Source organism: Lipotes vexillifer, unplaced genomic scaffold, assembly GCF_000442215.2.
Source record: "Lipotes vexillifer unplaced genomic scaffold, Lipotes_vexillifer_v1.1 scaffold815, whole genome shotgun sequence".
In the NCBI taxonomy this organism is placed as follows: domain Eukaryota; kingdom Metazoa; phylum Chordata; class Mammalia; order Artiodactyla; family Lipotidae; genus Lipotes; species Lipotes vexillifer.
The window spans coordinates 3,561,359-3,573,205 of record NW_006773723.1 but is presented as its reverse complement, the minus strand read 5'-3'; the positions used below and the strand labels follow the sequence as shown (position 1 = coordinate 3,573,205).

The 11,847-nt window shown below is 42.1% G+C and overlaps 1 protein-coding gene across 1 annotated transcript in view; it reads right to left on the bottom strand.

Annotated features, from left to right (window-relative positions):
- Positions 1–11,679, bottom strand: part of CUNH8orf34 (chromosome unknown C8orf34 homolog) — a 110,656-nt gene extending 98,977 nt beyond the window's left edge. The window contains exon 1 of the mRNA XM_007448493.1: positions 11,341–11,679. Within this exon, the coding sequence (XP_007448555.1) occupies positions 11,341–11,679 (339 nt within the window). The remainder of the gene's footprint in view (positions 1–11,340) is intronic.
- Between the last annotated feature and the right edge of the window lie 168 nt (positions 11,680–11,847).

Here is an 11,847-nt window from a genome sequence, read left to right as displayed (position 1 = left end):
TTCCAACAGGGCTTCCCTGGTGGCACAGTGGTTGAGAGTCCGCCTGCCAATGCAGGGGACACAGGTTCGTGCCCCGGACCGGGAAGATCCCATGTGCCATGGAGTGGCCGGGCCCGTGAGCCATGGCTGCTGAGCCTGCGCGTCCGGAGCCTGTGCTCCGCAATGGGAGAGGCCACAACAGTGAGAGGCCCGCGTACCACAAAAAAAAAAATAATCTTCCAACAAACAAAAGTCCAGGACCGGATGGTTTCACAGGTGAATTCTATCAAACATTTAGAGAAGAGCTAACACCCATCCTTCTCAAACTCTTCCAACAAACTGCAGAGGAAGGAACACTCCCAATCTCATTCTACAAGGCCACTACCACCCTGATACCAAAACCAGACAAAGATGTCACAAAAAAAGAAAGTTACAAACCATTATCACTGATGAATATAGATGCAAAAATCCTCAACAAAATGCTAGCAAACAGAATCCAACAACACATTAAAAGGATCATACACCGTGATCAAGTGGGACTTATCCCAGGAATGCAAGGATTCTTCAATATACTCAAACCAATCAATGTGATACACCATATTAAGAAATTGAAGAATAAAAACCATATGATCATCTGATTAGATACAGAAGAAGCTTTTGACAAAACTCAACACCCAATTATGATGAAAACTCTCCAGAAACTGGGCATAGAGGGAACCTACCTCAACATAATAAAGGCCATATAGGACAAACCCACAGCAAACATCATTCTCAATGGTGAAAAACTGAAAGCATTTCCTCTAAGATCAGGAACAAGACAAGGATGTCCACTCTCGCCACTATTATTCAACATAGTTTTGGAAGTCCTAGCCGTGGCAATCAGAGAAGAAAAAGAAATAAAAGGAATACAGATTGGAAAAGAAGAAGTGAAACTGTCACTGTTTGCAGATGACATGATACTGTACATAGAGAATCCTAAAGATGCCACCAGAAAACTACTAATCAGCGAATCTGGTAAAGTTGCAGGATACAAAATTAATGCGCAGAAATCTCTTGCATTCCTACACACTAATGATGAAAAATCTGAAAGAGAAATTAAGGAAACACTCCCATTTACCACTGCAACAAAAAGAATAAAATACCTAGGAATAAGCCTACTTAAGGAGACAAAAGACCTGTATGCAGAAAACTATAAGACACTGATGAAAGAAATTAAAGATGATACAAACAGATGGAGAGATATACCATGTTCTTGGATTAGAAGAATCAACATTGTGAAAATGACTATACTACCTAAAGCATTCTACAGATTCAGTGCAATCCCTATCAAACTACCACTGGCATTTTTCACAGAACTAGAACAAAAAACTTCACCGTTTGTATGGAAACACAAAAGACCCCGAATAGCCAAAGCAATCTTGAGAAAGAAAAACGGAGCTGGAGGAATCAGGCTCCCAGATTTCAGACTTTACTACAAAGCTACAGTAATCAAGACAGCATGGTACTGGCACAAAAACAGAAATATAGATCAATGGAACAGGATAGAAAGCCCAGAGCTAAACCCATGCACATATGATTACCTTATTTTTGATAAAGGAGGCAAGAATATACAATGGAGAAAAGACAGCCTCTTCAATAAGTGGTGCTGGGAAAACTGGACAGCTACATGTAAAGGAATGAAATTAGAACAATCCCTAACGTCATTCACAAAAAATAAACTCAAAATGGATTAGAGACCTAAATGTAAGACTGGACACTACAAAACTCTTAGAGGAAAACATAGGAAGAACACTCTTTGATATGAATCACAGCAAGATCTTTTTTGATCCACCTCCTAGAGTAATGGAAACAGAAACAAAAATAAACAAATGGGACCTAATGAAACTTAAAAGCTTTTGCACAGCAAAGGAAACTATAAACAAGATGAAAAGACAACCCTCAGACTGGGAGAAAATATTTGCAAATGAATCAACGGACAAAGGATTAGTCTCCAAAATATATAAACAGCTTATGCAGCTCAATATTTAAAAAACAAACAATCCAATCAAAAAATGGTCAGGGACTTCCCTGGTGGCACAGTGGTCCCGCCTGCCAATGCGGGGGACACAGTTCGAGCCCTGGTCCGGGAAGATCCCATGTGCCGCGGAGCAAATAAGCCAGTGCACCACAACTACTGTGAGTCTGCGCTCTAGAATCCGCAAGCCACAACTACGGAAGCCCGGAAGCCCACACACCTAGAGCCCGTGCTCCGCAACAAGAGAAGCCACCACAATGGAAGCTGGCGCACCGCAACAAAGAGTAGCCCCGGCTCCCTGCAACTAGAGAAAGCCGCGTGCAGCAACGAAGACCCAACGTAGCCATAAATAAATAAATAATAGACAGTCTGATTCTTGCCACCAGGAATGGACTGGGTTTGGGATTGACAGCTAAAGTAATGCTGGGGACTTCCCTGGTGGTGCAGTGGTTAAGAATCCGCCTGCCAATGCAGGGGACACAGGTTCAAGCCCTGGTCCGGGAGGATCCCACATGCCTCGGTGCAACTAAGCCCGTGCGTCACAACTACTGAGCCTGTGCTCTAGAGCCCGCGAGCCACAACTACTGAAGCCTGTGGGCCTAGAAAGCCTGTGGGCCTAGAAATCCTGTGGGCCTAGAGCCCGTGCTCTACAGTAAGAGAAGCCACCACACTGAGAAGCCCGCCCACTGCAACAAAGAGTAGCCCCCACCTCACCGCAACTAGAGAAACATGCGCAGCAGAGAAGACCCAATGCAGCCAAAATAAATCAATAAATAAAAATTTAATATCTACTTCTAGATACAAGACATGACATAATATATGAACGGATACCTATTGTCTGCAGATTACTGATGCACACACATCCTTCACTGTGGAACGGTCCTCTCTCCCTCTGGATAGACTGTCCTGTACTACTGGGAAAAATAGTACAGAAAGCATTATTTCTGTAAATAGAATTACTATTTTCTTTACTAAACATAGTAAAGAAAAATGGCATAGAAAGCAGAGGCCCTATTCAGACCAGTCACACACATCAGTCCACTTTATTAAGTTTTTTTTTTTTTTTTTGACTGCATGGCACGTGGCATCTTATTTCCCCGACCAGGGATCAAACCTGTGGCTCCTGCATTGGAAACACGGAAACTTAACTACTGGATCACCAGGGAAGTCCCAGTCCCCTTTTTGTTTTTGTTTTTTTTTTTTTTGCAGTACGCGGGCCTCTCACTGTTGTGGCCTCTCCCGTTGCGGAGCGCAGGCTCCGGACGCGCAGGCTCAGCGGCCATGGCTCACGGGCCCAGCCGCTCCGCGGCACGTGGGATCTTCCCGGACCGGGGCACGAACCCGTGTCCCCTGCATCGGCAGGCGGACTCTCAACTACTGCGCCACCAGGGAAGCCCGCAGTCCCCTTTTTTATCCTATGCATTTTAGTGCTGTAAAATTCCCTCTCCGCACTGCTTGAGCTGTGTCTCATAAATTTTGACATACCTTCCTTTTCATTGTTAGATGGGTTTTTATTTCCTTGTGATTTCTTCTTTGACAAGTAGATTATGTAGACGTGTGTTGCACAGTTTCCCAGTGTTTTGGGAATTTCCTGTGTTCCTTCTATTACTGATTTCTAGTTTCATCCCACTGTGATGGAGAAAACACCTTGTATGTTTTCAATTGAGGATTGTTTCGTGGTTCAGGGAATGGTCTATCTCTGTATGCATTTCATGCCACTTGAAAAGAATGTGCATTCTGATACTGTTGCATGGAGCAGTCTACAAATGTCAACTAGACCCTGTTGTCTGATGTGCTGTTGAGTTCTTCTATGGTGTTCTGAATTTCTGCCTAGTTGTTCTCTCAATTGTCAAGAGAGGGGTTTTGAAGTCTTGAACTATAATTACAGATTTGTCTATTTCTCTTCTTAGTTCTATCAGTTTCTGCTTCACACATTCTGCAGCTCTGCTGCTCAGTGCACACACACTCAGGATTGCTCTTTTTCTTGGGGGGTTGACCCTTCTATTATTACAAAATGACAATTCCTGTCTCTGATAATTTTCTATCCTCTAAAGTCTACTTTATCTGACGTTTACATAGCCACTCCTGCTTTCTTTTGATGTTTGCATAATATTTTTTCCATTCTTTTACTTTTACCCTGCCTATATCTTTGTATTTGAAGTGAGTTTCTTAGTTGGGTCATGTTTTTTAATCCATCTGACAATCTCTTTTAACTGGTATACTTAGACCATTGCATTTAATTGAATTAGTGACATATTAGAGCTAAAGTCTGCCATGTTATTTATTTTTTTGTTTGTTCTCTCTGCTTTTTTTTTTTTTTTTCCCTATTCCTGGAGGTTACTTGAACATTGTTTTAAATTCCATTTTCATTTATCTACCGTTTTTGAGGGCATCTTTTTGTACAGTTTTTTTAGTGCTTGCTCCAGGTATTACATTATACATATACAATTAGTCAACAGGTATTGTCATTTTACCAGTTCAAGTGATAGAAACCTTACCTTCTTTGCACCTCTTAACCCTTCCTTGATTATAATACAATTTTCTTAAGTATTTCCTCTACCTACTTTTAGAACCTCATCTGACATTGTTATAATTGTGCTTCAGTCATGACATAATTTAGAAAATTCAAGAGGAGAAGGAAAACGTATTATATTTACTCATATTTTTGCTCTCTCCATGTTCTTTCTTCCTTCCTGATGTTCTAAACTTCCTTCTTCTTTCGTCATTTCCTTTCTGTTCAGAGAACTTCCTTTAGCCATACTTTTAGGGAAGGTCCTGCTGGTGACAAATTCTCTTGATTCCCCTTTCATTTGTGAAGGATATTTTCTCTAATGGAATCTTAGGTTCTTTTTTTTCAGCACTTGAAAAATATTGTGCCACTTCCCTTGGACCTCCATGGGCTGATGAGAAATCTGGTGTCATTCTAATTGCTTTTTCCTCTATAGGCATAATGTTGCATTTCTCTGGCTGCTTTCAAGATTTTTCTTGTCTTTCCTCCCCAGAAATTTAATTTCGATGTGTCTTGGCATGGATTTCATGGCAGGGGTGGCCTTGTTACCACTGGACCACAAGTCCTGAGTCTCTCTAGGCCTCTTCTGACACAACCCCAGTGGGGAGGGAGAGGAATGCCTTATTACTGTCAGGGGTGGGAGGAGGCCAGGCTCCCCACATGGTCTCCACTGACGTTGGCCTCAGATCGGGAGTAAGAGTGAGGCAACAATGTAAAATCAAATTAAAACCACAATGAGATACCACACCAACCAGTTAGAACGGCTATTATTAAAAAGGCAGATGATATCAAGTTTGGGTGAGAATAGTGAACAACTGAGACTCTCACACACAGTTGGTAGGAACGTAAAATTGTACAAGCTTCAAAACTAGTGGCTCATGTCTTAAAAAGTTAAACATACACCTACTGTATGATCCATCCAAACTATTCCAGGTCCCCAAGAGAAACAAAAGTATAAATCCATACAAAATACTAATTCAGCAATAAAAAGAAGTAAACTACTGATACGGGATGCAACATGGGCGAATTGCAAAATAATGATGTCAGGTACAAAATGATATACACCTTCCCCCCCAAAAAGGAGCATAGAGTATGATTCTATTTATACAAAACTCTAGAAATGGAAAAACAACCTTAGTGACAAAAAAGGAGATCAGTGGTTGCCTGGGGATGTGGAAGTAAAGAAGCGTAGGAGGGAGGTATTACAAAGAGGCATTCCAGACAGCAGGAAGGAGGACAGGCATACGAGAAGATGCCCCAGCTGAGTCCATGTATTTTAGGTACCTTCCAGGAAACTGCAAACATTTTCACTACATATCATTGACTCTATGACACTTGATCATATGTAGGTGCAAAGGAGATGCCACCACTCATAAACAAACAGAAACAATATCTCTGCCTCAGCACCCTTTCTTGTGTTCCAGCACTCTTATGCATTTATTTTTTTAATATTTTTGCTGATATCTCAATAAAATTTTGAGAGGGAGTAGAGGAAAATGCATATGCTTTATTAACCAGAATTGTAAATTTTCTTTACTCAGAATTTTAGTTTATCATTCGTTGGTTGCCATGTATAAATCATTGATAACAATTCTTAGCTACACTCACATAATTTAATGTTTAAAGAAACCCAATGGATGAATTATTTTGTAAATGCTCATTTCCTAGACGTCCTTTCCTATTTTTTAATATTTTTTTAAATTTTGAAATAATTTTAAACTTACAGAAAAAGTATGTGAACAACACAAAGAACTCCATATACCCTTCACCTAGAGACCCCATTCAAGTTTCGCCAACCTTCCCAAAAATGTCCTTCATAGCAAAAGTATCAACTCTAGAAACATATTTTGCACTTACTTGTCACGTCTCTTCAGTCTGAGACCTCCCTTGACCTTCATGATCTTAACATTTTTTAAGACTCCAGATAAGCAGAATTTCCCCATCAAGCTTATCAGATATTTTCCCATTATTCAAGTCATGCATGATGGGCAGGAATATTACAGAAGCGATGCCATGTTGTTTTAAATGCATCCTAACAGGGGGCACAACATTTGAGTAAAGTAGCGTCTGCCAGGTTTCTTCACTACAGTTACTCTTTTTCCCTTTATAATTAACATCTATTTTGTGGAAAGATACTAGAGATTATGTAACATCTCATTCCTCATCCAACTTTCACCCATTAGTTTTAGCATTGATTAATGTTTCTTGCCCGAATTATTGCTAAGATGGTTGCCAAGTAGTGATTTTCTAATTCCATCATCTCTTCCAGTTTTATTAATTGGCATTGTACTTATGATAAGGTAAAGCTTTCTCCTCTCCCTATAAACTGAACACACTCATGTATCCCATGAATGTGTGGAATAAAATATTCCTATTTTATACAGTAAGATAATGTTACTATCATTCTTTATTTTGCTTCTTAAATTGTCCCAGATTTAGTTAATAGGAGCCTCTTCAAGCTGGTTTCTATGTCCTTTGGACATGTTCCTATCATTCTTTGACCACTTCCTTACTTTTTAGCGTAATAAGATGTTCCAGGTTCATCTTGTATTTCCCAGTGCCAAGCCTTGAATTAACCATTTCTCCAAGGATACCTGGTACCACTTAATGGGGAATATCATTTAGAACACAAAATCTGGTTGCTACGGTTGACACCATGCATTTGATGAGTCCACCTCATAACATATATGCCAAATCAGTTAACACAAATTTAGACTATGTGAGTAGAGGTACTTTGAACTAAACACAGAAGGTTGTAAAGTGATTCCATTCTGCTTGGAGTGGGTCAGACCACATTTGGGAAAATGCAGTGAACTTAGTTTGCCACATCTTCAATAGACAGAGATTTAAAAATTCTATGGAGATTGTATGAAGACCGCATTATTCTGCTTTTTAAAAATTGTAGTATAGTTGATTTATAATGTTGTATTAGTTTCAGGTATACAGCAAAGTGATTCGTATATATTTATCAAGATATAATCTTTTTCAGATTCTTTTCCATTATGGGTTATTATAAGATATTAAGTATAGTTCCCTGTGGTATAACCTGTTGTTTATCTATTTTATATATAGTGGTGTGTATCTGTTAATCCCAAACTCCTAACTTATCCCTCCCTCTCCCCCTTTCCCCTTTGATAACCATAAATTTGTTTTCTATGTCTGTGGGTCTGTTTCTGTTTTGTAAAGAAGTTCATTTGTATCAATTTTTAGATTCCACATATAAGTGATATCATATGGTGCAGGATTTCCCACTCTTGTGAGTGTGACTAGGCCGGAACCAAGACATATGGCTGCCCTGAGCACCATTCCAACCCATAATTTTCAAATAATTATCCTATTTAACAAGATGAGAGAAATTGAAAATTGTATACTTCTTTGTATTAAAAATAATGAATTTATTGCAACGTTTCACATCATATAACCTCTTGGGAATCAAGTTAAACTGCTTACAATATAAACAAAATAGATGGCTTGATCCTAATAAGCAACAGAATTTCTGATCACCAAGTTGTTTGACTGTTAGGTGCCTAGCCCTAGGCTTTGAGATCAGTCTTATGTTTGCCCCATGCATCTTACCTACGTATGTTGCAAAAATATTCTACTCTGGTGGGAGCCAAACCATTTCACATCTTGCCAGTTAAGTGAGGAGCTATGTGTGAAATCTATATTAAGATTAGAGTTCTAACTTATTGTAGCAACATCAAGCATTCCTTATAGATTGATGCCAGACTGCTGACTACTTGCCTGTCCTGAGCAAGCCAATGAGAGCACTAAAAGTATTATATCTTACAAACATTTCAAAGAGTTTGTGGAATCTAAGTCATTATTACCATTTTCACCTTATAGCTTCATACTATTTAATTAAAATATCATTACCCAAGACTCTAATGCAACGATTTCTAGGCATGGTTTTGTAATGCCTCAAAATATCTTCAAACATAGTTAAAGGTAGTATAAATGTATACTTCTAAATCACCTGGAAACAAGATTAATTTCACTCTAAAGTAGTTTTTGAAACACCATATTGTGTGCAGCACTTTGATAAGCTTCTCAAACGATAAAATGTTAGAAATAAGTAAACTAAGTAAGAAATAAACTAAACTAAGTAAACTGTACAGGTTTAAAAAAAAATGAGATGTAAGTATTCTCAGTACCAGTATATGTTACCTTTGCTACTGTTTGAGGCCGGGGCACAAACCCGTGTCCCCTGCATCGGCAGGCGGACTCTCAACCACTGCGCCACTAGGGAAGCCCTTTGCTACTGTTTGAGGCCGGGGCACAAACCCGTGTCCCCTGCATCGGCAGGCGGACTCTCAACCACTGCGCCACTAGGGAAGCCCTTTGCTACTGTTTTAAATAACATTCATGTGCTCTCTTTAAAGTGCCTCGCTTCAGTGAGTTTTCTTAAAACAGACGTAGCTAACAAAATCTGTAAAGGGAACATATTGTCAGGTCTTATATATTTTCAAAACTAAAGTAAAGCTTTAGTTTTACTAAAGTAAAACTAAAGTACGTCACTAATGCCAGTGCCTCAGCATGAAAAAAAATCACCACAAAGCACAGATAATAAAACTTGGTACCACCTATTTCAATCTGTAATTGGTAAATGGAGATTTTAGCTTATGTCACTGTTTCTTACAATGTGGCCCAGGAATTAAATATGTGACCATCATTTGTGCTACTTCTTACTAAATTCAGGTTCCTAGGCTCCTCTTCTGATCTCTTGAAGCAATTTTTATGAGAACTATTAACCAAAGGCCTGGGAGCTTTGAGGAGAATGATAGATCAATATGCCCATTTTACATGAGTTTACATGAGTTACATGGTTTTCAAGTATGAGGAGACGTTCCAGTTTTGTAAAGTACATGTAATTCTACTCTCGAAACGAAGCTCTCTCATGATCAAAACTGTTGCATAAGGACTTGATTTCAGTAGAAGAGAACTTATCCATTTTCTCCCTTTAATTATTTAAAGTGTCCATCAACCCTTAAAAATTAACTACTCATCACTGCAATCCAAGCTAATGGGGATGTATGTAATATGTTACCCAAAAGAATGAATAAAATACAAAGCATATACTTTTGTCCTTGTTTGTTTTTTAGTGAGGAGGTCTAATGATGTTATGAAACAATTCTGCCATCCCTTAAGATTCAGCAGTGGAACTGGCTAGTGAGCATTTGAAAAAGTGAGCATTTAAAACCAAGTTGGATTTATTTCCTAATTATGTATATAGAAAGTTTACATACATTCCAAACTCTATTACTGTCACTTGGAGAGAATCTTGGGAATTATAAAAGTCAGCAAATGAGAATAGCATCTATTGAAAACAATTCATTTATTCCCCCTAGGAAAATGTACTTATATTCTAGAGAAGAAACCCTCTAAATGTATTTATTTTATGTTTCTTTTGATACAATTAACACACTGTGCCACAGAGGGTTATTATATTTCTCCTTTAAATACAGTGCATAGTCTCTAATCTTTATACTAAAGGCAAAGAAAGGAATTCTAGTAGCTCCAGCAACTCTACTCTGCTTTTGTATATGCACTTCCTTTGCTAACACTTTTCGCAAAAACAAGGATCAAAACATATATTGTAGGACCTTATGACTATACAAAAGTGATTCTCAGTTGAAGTAATGGTCATATCTCCCAAGACAGTACATGGTTAACTTAAAAGTTGGTGAGAAAAACAAGAGATTTTGCAAATCTTGGTTATGTGAAACCCGTTATGCTCACACCCTTGTCCGCTCCCTTTCTGTGCTGGGACATTAATTCGCAGTCTTATTTTCTCTGCAGTTATCATTCTCCTCTCTTCAGTGCTGGAGAAGGTGTTCCAGCCTCTGCTATCTCTTTCCTCCTGCCTCGTTTCAGCCTTAAGACACCGCGGTCATGTAAACCCCCAAGTATGACCACAACGGATTTTTTTTTTTGGGGGGGGGGCGGGGATCTCGACCCTCCCACGTCCTCTCGCAGCGGGTCCGTGCCCAGCTGGACGGTTGGACAGGAAAGGAGGGGACCGTGGGCGTCCCTCCCCGCTGGCCTCTGCAGCTGCCCAGCGCCCTGGCAACCGGAGGGACGCTTTGCCGGTGCCTGGTTTCAGTCCCCCGTTCTCATTTTCTCCTGTTCTCCCGTTTTCCATTCTCCTGCTGTATTTCTGTCATCAATTCTTCGATGGCGAGAGAAAACAGCTCAGAGCTGTCTCCTTCCCATAAATACGCGTGTGCTTTTCCCGAACCTTTCTCTGCCCCCTCTCTCCCCCTAACACAGGTAGGGGGGCCGCAAGGCAAAGTATTCTCCTTTCATCCCGAGACCAATGTCGGCGCCTCAGCTTGGCAATTTCATTCCACACGCCCGCACCTACCGAAGCCTACTTCCTACCAGTTCAGTTTTCTCCCAGGTAACCTTATTCCATCCCATTGCTAAGCACATCCTCCACCTTTTACGGGTTCTACTACTGCCTACGTTGGGGGAGGAACGCGCAAGACAGTGTGAATTCCAGGAAGAAAGTGAGCGTGTGTAAGGCTGAGTGTGTGCATCCGTCTGTCTCAGCCTGTCCGGGCCCCGTGCATGTGGTTGCAAGGTGCAAGACAGTCAGACACCTCAAACTTGCCATGCCAGGATAAGGCTTGTCCCTCCAGAGCTTACCTGCCCGCGCCCAAGTAACAGAAGAAGCGCCCGCGCGGCCGCGTTCCAGGACACCTGGCCCGGACAGAGAGCGAGAACTGGGGCCACAGGGGCGCCCCTCCCGCGCATCTCTTCTGTCTCCCTCCTTCCCTCCGGGGCGTCCTGAACCCCCCAAAGACAAACGGGGCCGCCCGCACCTGCAGCGCCTTACCTCAAACAGGGGACCGATCTTGTTCTTCTCCAGGTAAGCCTGGATCCGGGATTGCTGCTGAGAGGCCATGGAGAGACCGACGGGCCGCGGAGAGGGCGGGAGGCCGCGCGGCCGTGCGCCTCTGCCCGGGGACTCCCCCGCTTTCCCCTGCACCGGGGCCGGGACAGGAGCTCGGGAGCCCCGGCTCCCCCGGCGCGGCGCGGCGCGGCGCGGAGCTCGGTTCCCGGCGCGGACGTGGGCTGCAGCCGCTGGAGCCGCGAGCGCGTGGGGCGCCGAGAGCCGGAAGCCGGGGCGCGGCGCCGCCAACTCAGACAACTCTGAGGCGAAGGGAGCACTCATTCATCGCGCTCTCTTCCTCCCCCAGCCCCACGGCTCTCCGCCGCGCCCGCGCGGGGGCACCTGCAGCAGACGTTCCAGGTTCCCTTCCCTCTGGGCTGCAGCGGCGGGAATCAGGGGGCGGGAGGCGAGCCGGGAGGCGCGGCTCTGCCTAGAACGGCGCAGGGGGGC